This window comes from Corvus hawaiiensis, chromosome 2 (genome assembly GCF_020740725.1).
Source record: "Corvus hawaiiensis isolate bCorHaw1 chromosome 2, bCorHaw1.pri.cur, whole genome shotgun sequence".
Lineage (NCBI taxonomy): Eukaryota > Metazoa > Chordata > Aves > Passeriformes > Corvidae > Corvus > Corvus hawaiiensis.
In genome coordinates, this window is record NC_063214.1 from 101535524 (window position 1) to 101560434 (window position 24911).

Consider the following 24911-nt stretch of genomic DNA (forward strand, 5'->3'; position numbering starts at 1 on the left):
TTCCCCTTAAATTTGATAGGTATTATTTTAACTACTGCTATACTCAATTAAAATTGAGTAAAGGTTAATTTTTCCTCACTATTGTTATCCAGTGTGTTGTCCAGAGAAGTTTAAAATCCACCTATGTAGCTTATCTCTGAAGCTAAAATACTAATTGATAACTGGTACTTATTTGTTCCAGAATGAAGTATTGTAATGTTTGGACACATCACAGTAGTAAGGTGTCCAATTCAAGATTGACTGAGTCTATGGAGTGGAGTTAATACAACAGTTATTCATAAAACAGCTTAAAATCTGTCCATGTTAATACCATATGCACATATATTTTTTATAATTTTTCCTCTGTACTTCAAATAAGTATATTTCCTTAAGAACATAAAATATTTCTGTTTGCATCTTGCTTCACATCTTGTATCTTGCCATCTATCTGAAAAGCACAAAATCATTCCTAAAGAAATATATCATTATATAAAAATCAGTCTTCATACTGCTCCCTTTCCCATTATCTGAAGGAAAAATACAGGGGAAACATTGATTTCTGTAGTGTCCTCAGGATTCTGCATTCTGAAAAACTGAGTTTCAAGTGAAGTTTCTTGGCTGAATAGAACTTGCCTCTCATTTCCACTTGCTTTTCATTGCACTGCTTTCTCTCTGCAGAAATCGTAATTGTGGCTGACGGAGAGGGAAAAAAGCCTAGGTCTCAAATTATTACAGCACTCATAATTTACAATTAACAGCATAAATTTCACTCAAAAGCTTGGTAGAATCTGCTGAAATGCTTATGATGCTTGTGTGATGTGTCCATTCTATGAAGCATCACTTGGCAAAGATGAGAGCATTTTGCACTGCTCTCAGATTCAGGAGGGCCCCAGAATCTAAAGCACATTACAGTAATCTGTTCAAGCACTAGCTCAAGGCAGGGGTTATTGTCACAAGGAGTGAAACAAAGCATGTATTGTGGACCCAGTCATCACTTGCTTTTTCAGGGCAGTGCAGGATCTATCAAAACCTTCTACCTCCCCAGCGTTTGAGAATGGCAGTTGTGTCATTCCGTCACAGCTGCCGATATAATTTGAACGAGGGCTTCTATTGCTTTTCCTGCTAACCTGCTCTCTGCTTTGTTTGGCTCAAGTTGCTTCTCAAAAAATCTTTCTCTGAGGCCCATGTTCATCTTGACATTGAACAATTTGTTGTGCTTGCTAAAACCCTTTCGATAAAAATAGACCTATATTTCTCCCTGTCCTACTTTGTTATTCCAAGATTTTTCTGTCCTGGCTTGTAGTTGAGATCCAGTTAAAAAAAAACTCTGTATCATAATAAGTGACCTTGAAGGTATACTTAATTTCTTTCTTTTTCATGTTTTCTTACTGATTTATAGGTACCTTGAGATTAACATACAACAACAAAAAATTTAAAATTAAAGCCTGAAAATCATTTATGTTCATGATTATAAGCCTCTACCTTTAAATCAGTTATCTAACTTGATGAGAGTTTCATGCTCACTTTGTTACACATCTGGCTTTATGATTATTCCTTTAAGACAGTCATCCAAACCTAAGAGAAAAAATTGAAGCATTTCTTTTCAAAAATATGCATCTTTGTTTGCTGTGAATGAAAATCGCTGTTCCAGCCTTAACTAGTCCTTTATAGCACCATTATAACTGCTGAAATTTCAGTACAATGGTGTGTACTGCTGTTTTTTTTAATTGACCACGATAATTTTCCCTGGACCACGTCAAAAGTAGTGACAAGAACCATTCTGCTCACAAAAAGCAGAATACCACTTCAAGTGAGGGGCCATCTGACAGGGAAAAGTTCTGATGGAATGAGAAAGGTGTAAAGGCCTTCATTTCACTGGCACATAAGCAGACCTGAAAATCTTTTATACCTGCTTCATTGATATACAGAAGTTATTTTTAACTTAAGATCATCAAGAGATGTACGAGGACAACTGGACTCAACTCAGATTCAAGATTTCTGTGTTTTTTCCACCTTTGCTGACAGATGAACTTAGGCATATGGCATTCTCATCCTATACCTCAGTTCTGTTATTTGTGGAAGAAAAATAAGAACACCCAGCTCATTTGCTAAATTTAAAAAAAGTAGAACAGATCTCCATGTTCACCCTCTTTGGTACTGCAGTACCTGCATTTGTCACTGCCGAAGGAAGAAGTGCAGGGTGAATATGCTGTTCTGTAGACCCAGAAGGAGGTAGTCAGGACTGTTTGCATCAGGATTTTCTTAGAGATATTTAAAAGATGGGGTGGTTTGGAAAAAGGGAAAAGTATATATATGCTTTTTTTTTTCCTGTTTTGCACTTTCTGCCATGTGTATTCTGAAGTCTCTAAAACAGATATTTCAAATTTCTTTGGGCTAAGTTATGGGAGTGAAGCCTTACTGGGTTTGCAGATTTTCTTGTTTATTTCTTTTAAGATGACAACCCCTGAATTATGCTGGTCATGTTTAGGCATTTGATTCAGAAAAATAAATAAAAGTTTGGCCCAGCAATATATAATGTCATCTATTTTGTCAAGGCCAGCATGCTTTTCTAGATATTCAACACATTTTCTTGCTGAGAGCAAAGAGCATAGCTCTAGCCATAATCCATCTCAATAGGCTTAACTGAATTTGAATTTTTTTTTTTTATAATTATGCATTTTGATTCAAATAACAGCTACCAATTAGATCTGTTGTGCTAAGCAATGCATAAGCATATGGTAAGAGGTTGTACCTGAGTCACAGAATGAATTATCTAGATGCTTACCATAATCAGCATGAATGTAGATTATATTAGTATAATGCAAATCAGGCTCAGTGGTTTCTTGTGTCAGACTGTCCAACATTATTGCAGGATTAGAGTGATTTCCTAGTGGGACAAAATGCTGTGAGAGATAGTATTTGACAGCAATTTACTTGTTACTGTTGTTTGGTTTTAATTTATATATATGAAATATATAAATACAAAATAATCACCCTCACTATATATATGTGTATTTTGAGGAAGATTGGCAATTTCAGCGATTTTGCAATCATTTAAATAATAAATGCTTTAATAATTTCCCTATTCTTTATTGATTTGTTACTGTTTTTCTCTTCTTCTTTTCTCTTTTTTGTTTTTTAACTAGTCAAATTATTTGCCAGAAAAATTTCAGAAAAGATATTTTGTAATTTCATATTAGTTCTTCCTCTTCAATCAGTAGCTGCTGCAAAATAGTATTTTCTTATGACAACTACACATCCACAAAGGCTTTATTTCCAAAGTTAACACTTTTAGGGCTCTGTTGCTCTTCAGTAACCTGCTAGCCCACTCAAAATTTAATGTTCTTTAGCAGCAGCCATGTCAAACTATTTCTAACTGAGATGAAGAGGCAGACATGAAAAAAAATCTTTGAGGAAGGCATAAAGAAAGTTTAAATAGAAAATAGGGGTCCACAAAATAAATGCTGGGAGCAGGGGGATATCAGTCAGATAGTGACAGCTTCATGTTTGAAATAATGCAAATTAAAAGTTTGATGATATATGTACAAAATACTCCCTGTCCTTCTCTCTTTGTAGGAAAGTGGCATCTCGGGATGAACTGTGAAAGCAGGAATGACTTCTGTCACCACCCCCACAGTCATGGATTTGATTACTTTTATGGCCTTCCCGTGACTAATTTTAGAGACTGCAAACTTGGCCAAGGCAGCGTATTTTTAAAAGGGGTTCAGAAAGCCCTTGTCACCCCAATCCAAATCATTGGAATCGCCCTTGTGTCTTTGGCGATAGCGCACTACATTGGCCTCCTCACAGTACCCTTCCAAGCATTGGGTTACTTCTTGTTAATAATCACAATTTCACTTGTGGTTTTGATTTTTTTCTTCTATCATTTTCGACACCTAAACTGCTTTTTAATGAGGGACCATCAGATTATCCAGCAGCCACTGTCCTATGAGAATCTTACTCAGAGGCTGACAAAAGAAGCCATGCAGTTTATTGGAAGGTAGGTTTCTACCTGTTTTGTAAGTTATTGTTGGCATTTCATAATGACAGTGCATCTGAAAATTAGAAAAAAATGTGAGCTGGTGGGCACAAGGAATATGTCATTATATTTGATCAAATTTTTTTTCCTTTAAAAGATGACTGAAGTTAATCTTTTTGGTGGAAATGACTGGTTTCTTTCTATTTGGTATGTAATTAATTTCTCTATAAAAAGTAAATCATTTTTATATACATGCTTCAGAATTTCTTTTTTTTTTAATTTTCAACTTTTTTAGGACTAATTCTTAAGAATTTCATGTAACTTGAAATATGAAAACTTTTTTGTGGTGTGACAATTTTGTGAAAGCACAATGCAGAGTCATAATCCATTACTTTTCTGGAATGGGGAAATGTTCTTCATCATGGAGTTGATACATCCATTAAAAGGCATTCATATGGCAAATTTTTTAAGATACTGGCATTTTAGATGACTCCACTTTTATTATAGTAATTTTGAAAAGATTTGGTTTTCAGAAATTAGGGTGCTAGCTTCTGCACCTGGGACAGAATAACCCCAGGCACAGGGACAGACTGGGAGTGATCTGCTGGAAAGCAGCTCTTTGGAGAAGGACCTAGGGGTCCTGGTGAATAACAAGCTGTCCATGAGCCATCAGTGTGTCCCTGTGGCCAAGAAGGACAATGGTATCCTAGGGGGCATTAGGAAGAGCATTGCCAGCAGGTTGAGGGAGGTGATCCTGCCCCTCTGCTCAGCCCTGGTGAGGTCACATCTGGAGTGCTGTGTCCAGTTCTCAGATCCTGAGGACAGGAGAGACATGGAGCTCCTGGAGCAGGTCCAGCAGAGGGCAGTAAAGTTGATTAAGGGAATGGAGTATCCCTCTTATGAGGAACGGCTGAGGTAGCTGGGCCTGTTCAGCCTCAAGAAGAGAAAATTGAAAGGGGACCTTGTCACCATACATAAGTATCTGAGGTGAGAGTGTCAATAGGATGGAGCCAGGCTCTTCTTGGTGATGCCAAGCAATAGGACAAGAGGCAATGAGCAGAAACTGAGGCACAGGAAGTTCTGAGTATGAGGAAGTACGTCTTTACTGTGCTGGGGACAGTGCCCTGGAACAGTTGCCCAAAGAGGTTTTGGAGTCTCCCTCACTGGAGATATTTAAGAACTGTCTGGACATACTCCTGTGCCATATGCTCTGGGATGACCCTGCTTGAACAGGGAGGCTGGACCAGATGATCCCACTGTTGTCCCTTCCAACTTTACCCATTCTGTATTCTGTGATTCTGTGAAACAAATGCGGTGTTTTGAAAACAGTGTTTTTAATAGCCATCACATGGGGCCACCTAAATATTGGATTTCCAAAACCATTGTAAGTCATCGTTCATTTTTGCTAAGTCAGTTACTTTGCCATAATTCTCACCATAGGGGTCTTAATGGGATTAAATCAAAAAAGTATACATTTGTGTATTCTAAAATAGAAATCAATATATTTGAGAAAAAAATACTTAATCAATTTAACTTCTGGAAAAAATACATGTATGTATTTTTCTCCACCACTTTTGACACAGGTTGCAGCATTTTTAAAAATACTAAATCAAATTTAAATCATATTCTAAGATGTAGAATTACTATTATCTTGAATTTCTCTTCTACATCCCTGAATTCTTTAAAGTATGTAGCTCCAGTTACTGTGAATACATGCATATGGTGTCATTGCTGGATGAAAACATGTACCAAAGAATCTGCGGCTAAATTTTCTAGACTTAATGACTGCACACAGCAGCTGCTTCTAGCTGTTAGCAAGAAAAAATGTTTATCTAAACTCTCGATCTCATGCTGCAATTTTTTGTCATTTCTATCATTATGAATATTTGATGTGGCCATTTCTACACATTCTACTGAAAAAATGGTTTTCATAACAAATTTCCTTAAGTGAGTAAGTCTTCCCAACAATCAACATTCTCATAAGTATTTATAAATGGACTAAACCATCTTTATTTCCTTATGGCAATGGGGATAGATATAAAGATGCCTTCTCAGATACATTGTAACTAATTTAACAGTGAATAACTTTGTTATTACAAACACACACACGCAGTTGAAAATTGTTGAGAGATTACTTGCTTAGTGACCAAGCATTCGGTGATTTTAAAAGACTCTCAAGTACATTAACTACATGTTGGTATATTCTTGCATTATTTACCAGTATATAAAGTGCCTGTAGTGACAGTGTTTTGGGTATCTATGAATGTTTCACTGATTTCAATGCCATGACAATAAAATGTCTGCCTCAAAATAGGTGAGTTCAAGATGGAAATCAATGGTAGGAAACCAGTAACTCTTTTAACTGCATTAATATGTGTAGTGTGCACAGTGTTATCGTGTAGATTAGTGTTGTTTTTTGCCAGTGTTTAGAGCTGGCAAAATAATGTATCATCTAGGTCAGCATAGCTTTTTTGACCCAGCTGGAGGTAAGTGGCTTCATATCATTTAGGCACTTGGCCCCAAATGTCAGTGTAGTTTTCAGACAACAGTGATGTTAAATTGAATTCCAGGTTAATAGCACATATTTGTGTTTTACAATAAACTTTGTTACAGGAGTGCTGCAATTACAGTGAGAATTATAACCCAGACTCTTCATAAGCAATGTTATATTAGAGAATACCCAAACATGTTAAGGTATTGAGAAGCAATTAGGACATTTGAGCAATCTTAACTGTGTCCTTTAATGAACCCACATGCCAAGTATATGACCATAAACCTTACTCCTGGGGCTATGAGTAATAAGATTAATATTCACTGAATTGATCTATCTCATGTATTAGTGTGAGCAACAAAATCAATATTTGCTTTGACACACTAGTTCTGAAATGATAGAGTTCATACCTATAAACTCCAGAGCACCAGTAGACCATTGCTTTTATGACTAATCTATTGACTTTGGCCATTTGCAGGTGAACAGCCACTGAGAGGCAACCAGGTTGCAAAAGTGAGGGGTCATAAGGTTTTTGGAAGTCAGTGCTTGACAGCATTCTTGTCATTCCAGGTCTTTCAGCCCTTTAGCCACGTTTGAACATTCAATTTGTCATACAGTCTACTTTTCTTTAGATGACACGTTAAGTAGCAAGCTAACTCATGTACACTGGTAATCCTTGTACACAATTATACCAGAGTGCAAACAATCCTGAATTTGAAGAATTCAAGATTTCACATTAACTGGTTCTGAATACACATTTTATCATCAAACTAAAAATCATCAGATATCATGTGTGTTTTAGTTGGTTAAATATTTTTACAATAAATATATGATGATGCGCCAACCCTCAACAGCACTGGTATTTCCTGTAAAGCTTTTTTTATGCTATATTTATATACAATGTATATTAATATATATATATTAATTTTCCAGTGTTTTATCTATGTAAGTTTAATATACCTATCACCTATATTACCTCTATAAGTTCTTCAGAGTTCAGGTGATGGACTTCCAGACATTCTCTTTTCTAGCTGTTTCTCAGTAATTTTCAGTTTTGTGACTTCTTACCATGTATAAACATCAAATTCTTCAGAAGGAATAGGCAAAGAAGGAGAGGTGGTGGGGTAGACTTTTGTATTAAGGAGTGTTTTGATTATCCAGAGCTTAATGATGGTAGTGATAGATTTGAGTGTTTGTGGGTAAGAATCAGGGGATAGGCCAACAAGGTAGACACCAAGGTGGGAATATGTTATGGACCACCCAGACAGGATGAAGAGGAAGACCAAATATTCTATAAGCATCTGGGAGAAGTCTCACAATTCCTGGCCTTTATTCATGAGGGGGACTTCAGCTTACCAGAGCTGGAAATGCAGTACAGTGGACAGGAAACTGTGTAAGTGCTTCTTGGAGTGTATGGGAGATAACTTCCTGACACAGCTGGTGAGTGAACCCAACTGGCGAGGGGCCCTGCTGAACCCGCTCTCTGTGAACAGAGAAAGAGTGGTGGGTGTTGTGATGGCTGGAAGCTCTTTGGGCACAAGGATGACAAAATGGTAAGAGTTTCTGATTTGTAGCAAAATAAGGAGAGGGGTCTTTAGAACTACTACCTCGGACTCCTGGATGGCAGACTTGGATTGTGATTCTATGTAACTATTAGAATTCGTATTTTTAAAGTCTTGTAATTTCTTCACAGTGTATAGCTACTTTGGTCTGTTTTTTGGAGAGGTGGTATTGTATTTTATCTTCCTTTGTCCAGTGCATGCATATTACAATTTTTGTTTGTTCCTCAAGAGACTGAAAAAGACCAAATACAAAATTCAGTGCCCAAAAATGGCACAGAAGAATGTATGCAATTGCAAATGTCAGATCTGGTGTGTGAAAACAGGTAGTAATTTAGTTGCTTACCCTAATTGTGAGTGGGCAGGTCAGCTCTGTGTATGTTAATTCTAATGCTCTTTTGGTATTACAGTGTATTTGAAAGTCAAATGGATGCTAATTATTTCATGTTAAATTCAATGTGGTTGTCACTCATACATCTTCAGCATGCCCTTCAATGACCAGCTGCACAGAAAATCCAATTTTGCAAAATGCCAGAGTCCGGTTTCTAAGGTATCAGAAATTAACAACACAAAAGTACCACTCCGTGATACAGAATACCTCTCTGACAAATTTCTATAGCTGATCACAATTAATAAAATTTTCACAATGTCTAATGAAATCTACTTTCTGGAAAACAGTATTTAAATACAAACATGATTATATTTAAAAGCTGTGGTGAAGGTGAATTTGAAGAATTTTCTTGCCTAGTTTTACCAGTAATAGATTACATAAGCATAATTTTCAAAATTTTATGATAACAGTTAATAAATTGTAAATTTTCTCTTTATCTATTCTATTTTAGTCCTTGAAACACTGTTGCAACACCTATTCAAATTTTTTTGTTATCTACTCTAGGAGACTGTGATTTAGAGTTTTTCCGTATATCACTAAGTCTTAAGATCTAGCAGTTGTCATGTTGTACTGGAGTTAGAGTTCTGAAATCAACTGTTTTTATGAATCCTACAAGAATGTTCCTTATAGCTTACAGCAAAATAAAAATTATAGAGAAAAGTTTGCGTATCTCTGTATATATATAATGTATATATGCACATATATTAAAAAGTGTAGTAACTTGGATCTTCATGCCTTTTCTCTCAGACCTCTGATTGTGCCTTTTGAACAAGAAAATAGGAAAAAGGTGTGAGTTCATGCAGGGCTTTACTAAATCTTTAGATCATTTGAGAATGATTAGGGACCTCACTAGTTCTCCAATGAGTGGCAGACTGAATTGACAGTGGTACACTTCTAAAACAGAAGTAGAACTGTATACTGGACTCCAAAGTTTCAAGGATGAGAGGGTTCAGTAATGAGTATAATTTGTACTAGATGAGAAATTTCCTTTTTTTCTCCATGCTTACAAAAATGTTCTTTAGGAGGGGGAGAAAAAAGGTTATATAGAAAGGAAATAGAAACATGTGAGTTGTTTACCTTAAGCATTTAAAAGAAGCAATGAAGGCATGAAATTGGAGAGGCAGAAGTGTCTTGTATATTGGCATGGAAGAATTATTTCAAAAATGCAGATATAGTAGTAACAAATATTACTTTTAATATCTACTAGAAAGAATCAGATTTTCTATATATTTACATTTTCCCGCCTCTCTCTGTTGCATTTTCAACACATGGTTCTGATAAGTTACTCCCAGGTGGTCTGGAGTTCTTTCTGATATTGAAAAAAATTGAAAATACAACACCTGTGTTTGAAGGTGTGTTTTTTTAAGAGCAGGGCAGAAACATTAATTCATGGATTCATTCAGACTAACAAGAATTTTAGCATGGTTGGCAGTTGAAACAAAACAAAATCCAGCATGTAGAACAAAGTCCTGCTTTGATACAAGTAAGCCAAAAGTTGGCTTTTCCTCCTGGAGGAACAAGAAGGTTTAATGACATGCGTTCAGCCAGTCCTAGCACAAAGAGCACTGTCTTACTGATGATCTAATCTGGCATCCATGGGGAAAAAGCACTAATGAATTTACCCACTTGGGGGGAAACTGAATAAGAACTTTTTTAGTAAAAGGAAAATCACAGGAAAGGAAATGTTATGTTTCCATCTGCTTGTGTTGACACACTGTTGCTTCATCTAGAGTACTGTTTCTAGGTGTGCGGTGCTCAGCACAAGAAAGATGTGGACCTCTTAGAGTGGATCCTGAGGAGGGTCAAGGAGGTGATGAGTGGGATGAAACTCCTTTCCTGAGAGGACAGGCTGAAAATACTGAGGTTGTTCAGCATGGAGGAGGCTCAAGAGAGACCTCACTGCAGCCTTACAGTACCTTAAGGGGGCTTATAAAAGGAGGGAGAGGGACTTTTTGTAAGGATAGATAGTGACAGGTGATAGTTTTAAACTGAAAGGGGGCAGGTTTAGACTAGGTATTATGAAGAAATTCTTCACTCAGAGGGTGATGAAGCACTGGGACAGGTAGAACAGTTGTGGATGCCCCATCCCTGGAAGTGTTCAAGGATTACCTGCTGGTCATGCTGGTTTTGGTGAAGCTTGGGATACAGTTGGCTTTATGGGCTGCAAGCACATATTTTGCCAGCTAATGTAGAGCTTCTTGTCAACCGACACCCCAAGTCCTTCTCAGGTCTGCTCTCAATCCATTCTTCATCCAGCCTGCATTTGTGCTTGGGATTGACATGACTCAGGTGCAGGCCTTTGCACTTGGACTTGTTGGACATCATTAAATTCTCATGGGCCAAACTCTCGAGCTTGTCCGGGTGCCTCTGGGTGGTGTCTCTTCCCTGCAATGTGTCAGCTGCACCACATCGGTCCACAGAAAAGCAAACAACTGCCCAAAGAGTTTTCAAAGCATCGAGCATTTGGAGCAGATTTGCAGGAAAAAAGTTAAAAGACTTGTGTTTGAAGCACAGTCAGATTAGTTTTAATTGCTCTCTCACTTTAAAGCTGTGTTTTACAGCTCAAGCCTGAGCTGAATCCTTAAGTAGTATAAAGACACCTCACAATAAAAAAGACGAACCCGGTACTTTGCAATGCAGAGGAGTCACAGGCATGATGCTTTAAGATGTTTTCAAGATCCATTAAAAACACCCTGAAGAATATCTTATGTCAGATGTATGTAATCTCTCTAGCTACTTGATAAATTGAAAAAAGCTGTGTGACTCATGTGAGGATAAAAGATCTCAAATCTTTTGAAACGGAGATTCTCTGTGTTTGGGCTGTGTAAAAGATAGTGGGAATACATTTTTGAAAGAGCTGTTTATTGAAGTGGTTTAGGAGTTAAGCTGTTACTGTCAAATTTCTCTCCTGCCTACTAGCTGGTATTGTCATTCCATCTTCAAGGTCAGAGTAAAGGTATTCAGTTATGATTCTCCTCATAGAGTTTTGGCAGGAGATAAATAGCTGTCTCTGATCTTTTAAAGGATATTAATAGGTGAGACACTTCTATACCTGACAGCAAGCTGTCAATCAAAATCTGTCAATTTTAGTTGGAAAAAAGAGAATGATGTAGTGCCCTTCCATATCAATCATTGATTTGATGACTCTTCATGAAAGTTAGATCTTTGTGTGAGCTCAACAAACAACAAACAAAACAAACTACAAAAAACTTGAGTCATTACGTCTTGAAAATAGCATTTGTAGTGGAGACTATTGATACTCACTTTTAGCAAAGCAGGTAGGCAGTTATGAGAATGCAGTATCTCTATGGCATTAGAACAAGGTAGTTTGCATGAAAACTAGCTTTTGCTTGCAGTATTGAAAGTATAAAATAATTTATTGTGGTGTGTCCTGGTTTGAGATGAGATGAACATCCTCTGATAGAAGGCAGGTTACAGCCACCCCTCCACCACCCAAGTTCAGAAAGAATTTTCCTCAGGGGAAAGTGAAAAAAACCCTATTTATTTAACAAGCAAAAGTGCACACAGGCACGGGAAAAAAAGGATAATGCTAAATAATGAAACCTCTCACTATGGAGAGAACCTGGGTAGATTTCAGTCCTTTGTGGGTGTGGCTTTCTCCTCTCCGGAGGTGGGGTTTGGTGTGGGTCCCTCCAGGCCTCGGTGGAAAGGCCTCCCAGGGAAGTTCTGATGTTCTGGTGTTCTGAACAGTTCCAGAAGAGAAGAAGAAGAAGCCAAAGTCCCAGGGCTCCATACTTTAGCTAATGAACAAGAAACAAGCTAAAAAGCAAAAGGAATGAAACTCTCTTCCCTGCTGCAGAAGTGGAGGTGCTGGGCAGGAGAAGCCAGTGAGCTTATCTGTGTTTTGAACACAGCGCCAAACGAATTCCACTGACTCTCCCTGCTCTCCCTTAGCTAGCTTTAAAGGCACAGAGAGGCAAAGGATTCATGTCTGGACATAGAGCAGACGATAGGCGATACACATCATAAAGTCACCCCAAGACATGGTGTTTTATCTAGAACTTGTATATTAATCTCAACTCAGTGAACTGTGTTTAAGGAAAAAGTCAACAGATACAACAGATAATCCCAGGCATTAAAAAAATTGTAAGTTTAAACCAAAAATCATCTGCCTTGCAGTAAAGTTCTCTAATGAAAGGTCAGTATTACATTTATATATATATTAAATATGTAACTTCTAAGTATACATCTTTTTTTTTACTTCAATTGGTGGTATTTGCAGCCTTTTTAATTGACTCAGGAATCTCCTATTATTTGTTCCTAAAACTGTGAAAAGTTCTCACATGTATGACTTTTCAAATAGAAACAAACAACTTTGTGGGAAGTGTTTTTTTATGAAAAACATTGTCTTAAATTTTTTTGGATCAGTATTTTTTATTAGTAAGGTAATACAGGATTAATGCATAAATATTTGTAAGAGAATTAAAATATTTTTTACCCGTTTTCCACATGAAGAAAGTTGTATTTTTTCTGGGTTTCTTAAAAAAATAAAGAAATTTTTTGTGAAGAAAAATTCCCCACCAGAAACACACTCATCAAGTGAGTAATATGGATAAAAATTTCCTATTTTGTATTTATGTACTACTGTAGATGCCAGGAGAAAAAAACTTTAACCATGCAACTTGAGCAAAAACAGAGCCAACCACGGAGGGAGGAAAAATGGATCATAAATATACTAGATTAAATGTAATTATTTTTCTTTGAGAGGAGAGTATCGATATCAGATGAATCTCTTTTACTAAAAGACTTTGTTTTCAAGTTCTAAAGGTTAGAATTTTTTTGTTAATTTTAAAGAAATGTTTTTTATGAGCTTGCCTGTATTGTGCCTCCCCTCTTTAAAGTGTGGATGGATCAACTGCTTGAGGAAATATATAGTCTCCCTTTGATGTTGACATGAATCACAGGTATTATCCACCACAGTTTGCTGAGGGAAAATATGATAAATAAAACTAAAAATAGTCTATAATTAGCTGTGTGCTTTAAGGTGAGATCCAGACAAGTTTTTTAGGTAGTGCTTTTGTGGTTCAGCTGATATTTACAATATGCATAATGCACTGCAAATGCTGTTAGAGCATATAGCAGTAAATTTGGCTAGTACGGCACAATTTTAAATAAAGTACTATAAATAATGCATAAGGAGAAGTACTTGTTTGAGCTGTGCTTTCACAGCCTGCTGGAACTGATCATAAATACTGTGTTGACAGATCACATGAACAGCAAAATTTACTGAGAGTCTACTTATTGCACTCTTTCTTCTGTATCTGTTTAGGAAATAGAAGACAATGGAAACTGTTCATTACCTTGAGAAGAAAAATTTTAAATCAGTATATACTTTGAGGTTATGTACAGTCACATGCATACACACAGAGCTTTAAAAGAGCAGAGATTTGGTCATATACCCTTAGTCCAGCATAAAGACCCAGGTCTTCATAATAGTGCAGTTGATCAGCTTCCACGGGACTTTGTGAGGAAGGACGTTGTGTTTCATGTAGATATTTAGTTCTGAGGGTATGTTTTTGAAGAGCAGTTGTATTCAGATTTTTAAATATATACTTGTAAAATGAAGAGGGGTGTTTGTATTCAGAAACTGCTAGATTCCTGCCTTTAAACAAGTCTTCTTTCAATATATATAGCAAATAATAATTATCTAGATTTTGTCACTTCTTTTTGCTTTCATTTCAGTAAAAGAATGGCATTTATACTGTGCGTATGATTGCTCAGGAATTACCCTGTAATCAATTACACTATTCCTTTTCACCTTTTTTTTTGGTGTTTGTTTGTTTATGGGGGGACAGGGAACCTTTTTTTTTTTTTTAACTCTACTGTAGAAAGATTTATTTGTAGAAATTTTGTTATAGAATATGCTAAGGATTTGTGGGTTTGGTTTGTTTTGTTTTCCAGGAACACTGATGCACCATTTCTTCTTGTCCTGTCTTATCTTCATGTCCATACTGCTTTATATGCTTCAGAAAATTTCAAAGGAAAGAGCAAGCATGGTTTATATGGTGATGCAGTGGAGGAAATGGACTGGAGTGTAGGTATGTTACATTTGCTTCTAATAGCAGTGGAGGGAATTCATGATGGCTTGTGCTCATGTTCACGAAATTCAGACCAGCAATTTGTGTCTACAGTATATCTGTCATACTTGTCCTTTATACTTAGGGGAAAGAAACAGTCATTTAGAAAGCACAATAATCTGAGCTTTTGCAATACCTACTTTATTGCCAAATCTATTGTGTCCTACAAAAGCCCATTCCCTTCTTTGACTGTGAAGGTGGTCTATACAGCATGGACTTAGCAGAGGTGTGGACCTTTGAAGTTGGTAGTTAAATCCAGCCCTCTGAGCTTCTGGGTGCATCTGGCCTGTTCAAACTATCCTTATAAAACAACATATTAATTCAAAAAGTTACCATATGATATCAGTATCAAAATATTTTCAAATGAAGTGACATAATATGCACTGTTGGCAAAACTAATTTTCTAATTATTTCAGTGAGTTCTCTGAATTGCTGAAATCACTAAGGTGAGGTCCACTTCTATTTATGAAAAATATTCAAAACCAATGAATTTGCCTGTCAGCGCCTTCCATTCTCTTTGAGGTTGGAATGCAATTGGTCCCTACATCTTTCAACAGGCTTCCTGTATCTCTAGATGTATTAAAGTGTTTCTTTGATTCCAGGGATAATCACCTGTGAAAACAAGTAACAAGTTCATATTTGTAAACAATCATATTGATAAAAGCAGTATTATAATAGGTAAAGATGACTTTACCGTCCTCCTTCCTGTATACCCCAAGTTATTCTCTTCCCAATACAAGTCAGTAAAAATTAGCTTTCTTGAAGAAAACTTTCTGACTAAGTTGCTATAAACAGATATTTAACTTTGGTGCATACATAAATTATGCTAGCATGTACAGTTAGACATGTATTTCTTTGCATATTTTGTATCAAGAAGTCTAGTTGCAGAAACAGTGGGCAAAAGGCAGCACAGCATACTTACTGATTTATAATGTACTTATTGCAGTATTTGCAGGAATGGGGAAAACCTTTATGGGAAACTGTGATGTGCTTAGGAAGGGTTTTCAATGTAGGAGGTAACAGAACAATATTCTTTTGTACATCAGGTTTTGTAAAGAGAGCAGGTTTTATTCCAGTTCTGTCAACCCGCAATCCTTACTTCTACCAGTGGCCACCAGCATTTGAGTACTTGCACTAGATAAAAGAATGTGTGTGTTATCATTTCTGTTTGCATCCACATTGTAGCAATCTACTGAGTATTAGCTGGTTTTACTGTCTGTGTTTGATTTTACTGTTCCTTTTTTTCTGCTGTGCAATATTTAGCTTATTCCAGCCTAATTGGTTATTTGCTGTTGCCGTTACATTTTTCTGTTTCCTTGCTGCCCCAGAGAGTGCCTCTAGGGCTTAAACAGCAAGTTGGAAAGCAGGGTACCTGACATGTTGCTGTTTCAGGCTATTTAGTGATGCAGAGATGGTAACAGATTGAAAACCACTGCTCTTTTCTAGAATGACCACAGGCTCTTAGGAGATGTGTCAAATAAACCAAACTGTAGGACAGAAGCATGGTATTTTAAAAGCTGGAATAAATCAGTGATACAAATTTAATTGTGATAATATAGGAATTTAGCACAAACTTAGAGGAGATACACAACATTCCTCGTGTATTGTCCTTTCCTGTTCATTACAGGAGCATCAAGGACAGTAGGGCTAGCTTAATCCGGAAACAGATTCACAACTGTCATTTACTAGTAAAAAAGTAACAAATTATTTTTCAGTTGGGATCTGGTTACTCAGTTTTGCTTATGTCTTGTAAGATCTCACTGATGAGAGATGGCATATTTGCTCCAGGAGGTAGAAGATGTGTTTAGTTTCTGTGCTACTTTTTCCTCCACTATTAGCCTGATGAAAAAAAGTTACGGCTGTTATTTCCAAATGAATCTCAAGGAATAATATAGCTTTTCTCTTTTTTTCAGTTGAAGGGAGTACTTATTTCCATTAACCTCCACTGAAAATTCCAGTCTTAATGCATCAGCTATGTCAGAGAAAGTAGATTGATTCACTGTACTGCTGATGTCAGTAACCAGTATGTTCTTGCAAATGCCTCTGAAGATGTTACAGTAGAAAAGTTAAAAAAAAAAATGGTCTAGAAAAGATGAAAAAGTGAATACTGTAAGATTTTCAGAAATGGAGGTTTTATCATTCACTTGACAGAAATTACTATTTATGCATAGATGAGTGTAACTTGCAAAAGCAATAAGAACAAAATAGCACAAATATAACAATATGCTGCAAGACTTTCCAAGAAAAGACAACACAGCATATGAAGAAAAAATGAGTGCATAGAAAATTACATTATAGAACAACATCAGAAATCTTTGACCTTTGGTAGGAAAAATACACCAGCTTTAACTCAGTTCTGAAAGAAATTTACAGTGTGTTTTGTGCTGACCGAAACATTTTGTGGAAGACCTTTGTGGATGGCTTAAAAAAAAAGAGTAGAAAAGAGTAGAAGTTGCAAGTAGAAGTTAGGACTGCCAGGTAGCAGTGATGAAAAAGATGTAAAGATTGAAGAATGAAATGCAACTGAAATATTTTTCCTCATTTGAGAGATCAGATGGAATCAGAAAGACTTTAAGTGCCATTTTCAAGAGAGAAAGCAAAAGTTTTTCTCTTAAGATGGAAAAGTCCATTCAAGACTCAGAATTATAAATGTGAAACAATTCCATTTTCGTTTGTTTATTTATTGAGAATCAATACCAATCATGCTAGGAGGAGAAAAGCCCAAAAGACACATGAATAAAATACTTCTTTGAATATTTCATGTTTGCGACTTGTTAAACCAATACTGAAGAGTATTATTGCAATCCATGTCAAAAATCCAAAATACATAGCCTCTTGATAAGGTTTGGGACCATGTATGTCTATTGCTTTTGCAAACTGATGTGTGTGTATAACAGAATTCAATGTTGAAAGCATTCACAGTTATAATGTCACTGCATGTGACATGCCTTAGAGAATGATTCTCTGGCTAATAACATTAATTTTTCTTTCAATGTAGGCTAAGCACCTTATTAATGCTGTTAATTATAGTTCATATGAGAGCAGATGAAATAATCTTACAGTCTAAAAATGGAAAAAGAAATGATGAATGAATCGATGAATGCACTATCATCCTTTTCTTCCTTCCTCTATTCCCTTTTTTCATTCCTTCATTCCTGATTGAGTATAGGAAGAAAAATGGATATGTTCAGAAATTGTTTTTGATGTAAATTGCATTACACTAATTTAATCCAAACAGAGCACTGCAAAGAGTTTTGGAGCCCCCTGTAGACTTGCATACAAGCTGTGTGAAGACACACTAATCCAACACCACTTTTACAAATGGCTGTTTATTGTTCTGTTAGCAGTAGCAGAACTACATATCAGGTCTTCTTCCTTTGTAGGATAATCACAACTGAAAGGTTTAGATGTAAAAAAGTCTCAGAAATTTTAGTCTGGCACAGGCTAGGTAACTGTAAAGTGGGGGCCTTGTCTGGATATCTTTATTATATGAATACCCTGAAAGCTGAAAAAACATAACTGCCTCTCTACCATGATCTTTTGACCTGTCTTAGGATCAAGTTAATATTACAAGAAAATATTGCAGTCATCCAATGTTAAGGAAAGGAAAGGAAAGGAAAGGAAAGGAAAGGAAAGGAAAGGAAAGGAAAGGAAAAAGGAAAGGAAAAAGGAAAGGAAAAAGGAAAGGAAAAAGGAAAGGAAAGGGAAAGGGAAAGGGAAAGGGAAAGGGAAAGGGAAAGGGAAAGGGAAAGGGAAAGGGAAAGGAAAAGGAAAAGGAAAGGAAAGGAAAGGAATCCCAAAGAATCTTACATGTAATGTTTATTTGAAATATCTTAGAAGGTTTTATAGAACTTTATAGGAAGGGTATAGTTCAATATGTTCCCAGTACCAGAGGGATAGAGAGCTACTGACCAATGTCCAGCAAAGGGTTACAAGAGAGACTAGAGCATTTTTTAAGAGAAAAAGCTGGGAGAGCTGGGACTGAAGCCCTATTCAGCCTGGCGAAGAGAGTATCGTCTTAACCTATATAAATACCTGAAGGGAGGGTGCAAAGAGGATGGACGCAGGATCTTTGCATTGGTGCCCAGTGGCAAGAAGAAATGGGCAAAAACTGAAACATGTGAGGTTTCCTCTGAACATCAGGGCAAACTTTTCTACTCTGAGGATGATCACACACTAACACAGGTTGCCATAGAAGTGGTGGAGTCTGGAGATGGTCCAGGGCTCCAAGTAGCCCTGTTTAAGCAGCAGGCTTGGGCAAGGTAACCTCCAGAGGTCCCTTCCAACATCAGTTATTCTGTGAGATGCTGGAGAAAACAAAAAAAGCTGTTCAACAAAGTCAAATCATATTTGAAACAAAATCAAATACAACCTTTAAAAGTCAGTGTAGAAGAACAAAGGAACTCTGAAGCAAACAGAAGCAAGATACTGTCATGACACTCTCCTCCTCTTCTCTAGTGTGACCCCACCTGGAGTAATGCATCCAGGTCCGGAGGAGAGCCACAGAAATGGTCAGAGGTCTGGAAACATTCTCCTCTGAAGAAAGGCTGAAAGAGCTGAGGTTCTTTAGCTTGGGGAGCTGAGATTGTTTAGCCTGGGGAAAGAAAGGCTTCAGGGAGATATTATTGGTGCCTTTCAGTGTATAAAGAGGGGCTATAAAAAAGGTGGCGAGGGACTTGTTGCCATTGCCTATACTGACAAGACAAGGGGCAAGGGTTTTAAACTGGAAGAGGGCAGGTTTGGGTTAGCTATTCGAAAGTAATTGTTTGTGATGAGGTCAATGAGACACTGGGGGGTTGCACAGAGAAGCTGTGGATGCCCCATCACTGGCAGTGTTCAGGGTCAGGTTGTACAGGGCTCTGAACAATGTGGCAGGGATGTTGGACTAGATGATCTTTGAAGGTCCCTTCTAACCCAAACCATTTTGTGATTCTGTATTACTATAGTGATTGACAAATTTTGAGGATGCTAATGACATCTTAAATGGATTTTCCTCATAAGGAAATAACAGCCCATAACCTTTTTTTCTAACTAGAAGTAACTGTAATTAAACCTTAGATATCTGAAGAAATTGAACCTTACATGAGGAACATTTATGACTTACTGAAGCATTTGCAATACTCTGCAACATGACTCTCTGGGGCAATATGTGGCCTATTCTAAAATGCAGCAGGGCAGGTGTAAAGTATACTTCACTGAGGAAGGCCAGCTGGGGTACAGTCCAGGAGGACTAACTGAAAGACCACTTTTCACACTGTTTTTCTCTGATTCCTCTGTTATCATGATTAAGAATTGGCTATAAATATGTATCTTCACATAGCACTTTCAAAGGGGAAGAGAAGGGCAGAAGCTCCACCAAGACAACTCTAGACTTTAGTGAAAAACATCTAATTTATTTATTCCCTAATGAGATTTCCTAGTGTTGTAAAAGAGATTATATCAATAATATGTGCAGGATTAAGCTGTGGCTCCTAATCCCTATATCACCCAATTGTGAGATGATGAAAACTAAATTCTTACATACCTTTTATCTGATGAATTTGTGCCTGTTTAAATAGTTAATATGCTAAATATGTGAACTTGATCACATCCTCTACTTTTAATCTTTCTCCTACTCTGGAATGATGTGAATCAATGGTCTAAGTGAAAACCATTCCAATTTAATATAAACTATTTTTAATGACCCCTGTGGCATCTTTCTCTGTTTTGGTAATAGATGTACCACCACTTCATTAATAGATAGAAAGAATGCTTTCAGAAAAAAACCAAATATTACTTTGGAAAATGTAATATATTTAGGAGACTGAAAACTGAACTATGTCCAAAAGACTCATAGGAATTCTTTCTCTGATGGAAGTAACACAGTCTAATGCATTCACAAAGCAAAGAGAAAAAGAAGTAATGTTTTTCTCTTTTTAAAGTAATTGTTTTAAACTTACAAGCCTTTAAGCTCTTAAAGCTGACTTATTATTTTTAATTACAAAGTAATTAAAATTTAATTTTAATATTGATTTCAATCTATTCTGGCCTGAACTTACATTCCTACAGTTTGGGTGTTTGGGGTTTTTTGGGGGTTTTGTGGAGTTTTTTAATGTTCTTTCCAATCCTGAACAGTAACTATAGTCCTTCTGGTAAACAGCATAGTATTATTAAATTTCATCAGAAATAAATATTTCTTCTTTTACATATAATTGTTAGTGGTTGTTATTTTGAATTCTCACATCTTTTGTATACTTTGAACCTCTATGTAAAACCCTATTCTATAAGGAACAACCTAAAAATGTACCATGAATCTTCTGAGAATTCTGAATTATACTAAAAATCAAAATAATCATTATTTATAATATGAGTGGGAAAAAAGGAATAAATTCATATTGCTTTGACAAAAAAATGAGTGACCTATCCTTAATTTTTTTTTTCTCAAGAAAAAATCCTGTACACTGAGATAAGTCTAATTTATCATGGCTTTTCACCTCATGTAGTCATTTGTAACAGTGCAACATCGATTTAAAAGATAAGCAAAGGAGAATGATGCTACATGATCAGAAGCAGCAGATAAGAACTGATCTTATCCAGCTACTATGAATGTGACATAATGTTGGCTGAGCCTGAAAACTTAAAGATAAAACTAAAAATCTGAAAATGGATGCCTGATGCTGATGGTGCATTCCTTGACCTTGCTTTTCTGAATGTATACTGGTATACATCTCAAATCTATAAGGTTTAATGTAGGCTGGTTTTATTATCATAAAAGATGTTCAGCCAGCACCTCTGAGGAAGAAGGTATTCAGCCAATACAGGTACTCTGTGACTAGGATAAAATTTTCCCACTCCGTCTTGCCATTCTGCTCTTATCCTAGCATTAAGACTGTTTCTTCAGCTAAGACAGTAGTTAAGCTCTTGAAGCACATTCACTCATTAGGTCACATCTGGGAAAATTGTCAATATGGGTGCAGATTAAAGACATTTGTGGTTCTGCCTTTTATGATATGGATGCTTTCCAGTTGCAATCTGTTCTAAAACCCAAACCCATTTCATATGTCACTAAGCAGCAATGACTTTCAGTCACTACTGCATGGGACCAAATTTAAGAAGTGACTAGGTGATGAAAGACTCCCATTTCCACTGATAAGCCTCCTGATCTACCTAATCCTCCTTAAGTACAGTTTCCTCTTTCTATATCACATCTTTGTATACAGCAAAGCTCCTTCCCAGAACATTATTTACAAGATTACAAGGCACACCTTAAGCAGCTATTTCTGTAGCACTTCTTAATCAGTCATGTTCAAATAATGCCTTAGTACTCCATGGTGGAAAAATTCAGTGTAATGCAGTTTGTGCTAGTAGTGCTGTGTGGTTCAAAATTTGGTGCCAGCTTCTGAAGAGGTTTCATTTGCATCTGATATTGCAGAAGTTAAATTTTCAGGACAAGATGTGGTAGTGCATTGTGCATTTTTTTTTACAAAAACGTAATCATGTAATGTTCAAAAATGTAAAGGCTTTCTGTAAATTATGAAGCTCTTAAAATTTGCTCTAATACAAAACCAGTAAAGTAACATTGTGTTAGATCAAAACGCTGTAATTGGTGAAAAAAAAATTAGCATTACTCTTAGACAAGCTAATTTCCATTAGGAAGAGAAAGCTCAAAGCTTGCTTTAGATAAACTAGAAATAAGAAAATCCTGATGACTCCAAGCAATGAGGATGAATCCAAGCAAGGAGGATAGGAAGTTCTGTAATGAAATGTGCTATCAACCTTTTGTTTAACCTTTCCCTCTGAGGTTTAATTTTACATATAAATGGTATGGTTGGATTTTGCTCCTTGCTTAAGGTGGGTAAGGAAAACCATTATCAGTGGGATAAAGAACACAGCAGAGATTTAAGCCAAAACTGACCTACAGGAACACAGTGATTTCTATGAATACTCAGATGAAGGTTGCAATGAGGAAACAGAATGGGGCTAACTTTATTCAAATAGATAGTAGATAATCTCCAAAATACAGACTGGAAAAACAATTTTAAGGAAGAAGGTAAAGGTTTTGCACATTGAGTGCCTCTGCATAGCAACCTTTTTAGCACAGATACCATGAAGCTTTCAAGAAAAATTACATTTGCACTGTCCTAGAAAAACTCCACAGGAATTTAGTAAGTCAGTTATCCAGAACAAGGGATCAGGATGATAGACTTTATTCGCTTTGGTGAAAGTGTTACTGTTGTCAACCTTTAACCTTCAGCCCTGAGTTAGGAACATGACTTTTGCCATCCTTTTTCTTCAATAGTTGGACACTGAAAACATCTCTGTGTAGGTATTTATAGAGCTTGTAATCATGGTTTTACAAAGAATGTGACTGTGCTAGTAGGAGAAGGATGTTGCCAGTAGTTGTTGCATGTCTATGAAAGAAGCCTAAACATGAAACTAAGGAACAGAGAAACTGAAAATGTCAAGGACTTTTAATCTGGGTGTTTAAAACTTCTCATCCACGCCTCTTCCTTGTACCTTCAGATAGTTTTGTAGTGGATTACCCAATACCTTAACATAGCTGATACAGCCCATAAATGCATACCAACATGCAGAAGGCACAAGTGAACATTGTAAGACTGTGAAATCAAGTACTCAAAGATAGAAAGAAATCAATCTCCCTATGTTTGTGTCTTATGGTACAGTTTTTTAGCATATGTTTACATGCCACTTCTTTTCCCACTGGAATCCTATCTCCTTGTCACTGAATGCCTTCTTAATGAGCAGCTTCTCAACACTAGGTGTATTCCTCATTGTTCAATATGAATTCTCATGTTTTATTTAACACATACTATTGAAGTTCTGTTTTGAAGACAGATTCTTTGACATTTCTCATCTTTTCTCTGTCAGTACTTTGCTACAGTGTATAACAGATTTGCAAATAAGCATTTTCACAAAGCCTTTGTAAGATAGGGGAATCTCATTAATCTGTTTCCCAGAAGAAAAACTGAGACACAGAGATGATGTTCAGTTTTACCTATTGAGATATAACTTTCTTGCTAGTCACCCACTAATCCAGATCTGTATCTATAGTAAAGCACTAGGACTTTATTCAGCTGGCATGGGATTTATGAAGGGGGAAAGATAAGTAATTCTTTTTTCATGGTCTTGATCCATGTTGGAGGTTAGAATGTGCACCTGGACTCAGGAACTCAGGTTTTCTTCTGGTCCTAGGGATTAAGTGGTATTTTTAAAGGATAATTAAATATCTTTGCCAACATATAAACTATAATGATATGAACAGTTTCTGTGATGACTCAGGGAATGTCTTCCATCCTTTTACCATTTTTCATAGCTGGGTGCATATCAGTTAGCTGTAGAAAAAACTCTAAAACCGATCATGTGCATTTCAGTTTCAGTGTTGATACTGAGAATACTAGAGATTCTTTTAAAATAATCCATGATGTTTTTTGGAGAGAGACTTGAAACTTTTTCATGCTTCTTTTGAAATGTATCTTAATTTTTTTGAGGCTGTACTGCTTAAATAAAAGGTGACCTAATTCTGAGTGAAAGCAGCAATCATACAATAAAGCTTATGGCAATATTGATTCTGTATTGCTCATCAACAGACTCGTTCCTATTAGTGAATTTCCATGCAGAGATTTCACACTGCTGAACCACAAGGTTCAAATTCCAGGTGGTAATAAGCTCTTATTGATGAGGTTGATAGAACTGCCCTTTTATTGATTCTGGCTGGTAATTTTTCAATGGTACATTTGACTGCTAAAACAACCACACTATGTAATAGGCAGAGTGGTAACACTACTAAAGATCATTAATTTTCTAGAAAAATGTTGTTTATATTGCATTAAAGAAAGCTTTTTTTTTTCTTTCTGTATAATAATGAAATATAATAATGAGATAAATAATGAATTTTTTAGGGTTAGGGAAAGCAGTAGAGTAATGATGCAGTGATTAGTGAAAGGCAGGCTGGTAAAGTGGTAATTTTGCTCTGCAGCTTTTTCCCTCACCAGTTGGTTGTAAAAAAAGGCATTTATATTTTAATTTAGGATGTTGTTTGAGGAAAACTGATACTGAATCCTTATTTTTCTTTCTTACCATTCTTTTTTAATACTGATGTTTGCAGGGCAGGGATTGTGTGTTTCACAGTGTATTCAGGGTATTTTTTACTAGTTTCAATGCTTTCTTTCTGTTTTTTCTTTTTTTTGATTTTGTATACACATTTCTATTTTTAAATCATTCTCTCTCCCTACCAATGAAACTTTCTTTATAACATTTCCTCATGAAGAGCACATTGCAGTAACCATGAGAACACCGAACTGATTTTAAGTTACAGTAGTAAGCTCAGTATCCAAATGAACACCTGACCCCTGAAGGCGGAGTTGCTTACTTGGGATGAGCGAAAAAAGACTCCAGGTTAATCAAATTCTTGCCT

At 36.4% G+C, this 24911-nt stretch overlaps 1 protein-coding gene across 10 annotated transcripts in view; it reads left to right on the forward strand.

Annotated features, from left to right (window-relative positions):
• The window catches only part of STS (steroid sulfatase), a 109856-nt gene that overhangs the window by 32061 nt on the left and 52884 nt on the right, over nt 1-24911 (forward strand). For all 10 annotated transcript variants that reach the window (XM_048328625.1, XM_048328653.1, XM_048328663.1 and 7 more), the window contains 2 exons: nt 3556-3979; nt 14322-14458. In XM_048328625.1, coding sequence (XP_048184582.1) covers nt 3556-3979; nt 14322-14458 — 561 coding nt within the window. The remainder of the gene's footprint in view (nt 1-3555; nt 3980-14321; nt 14459-24911) is intronic.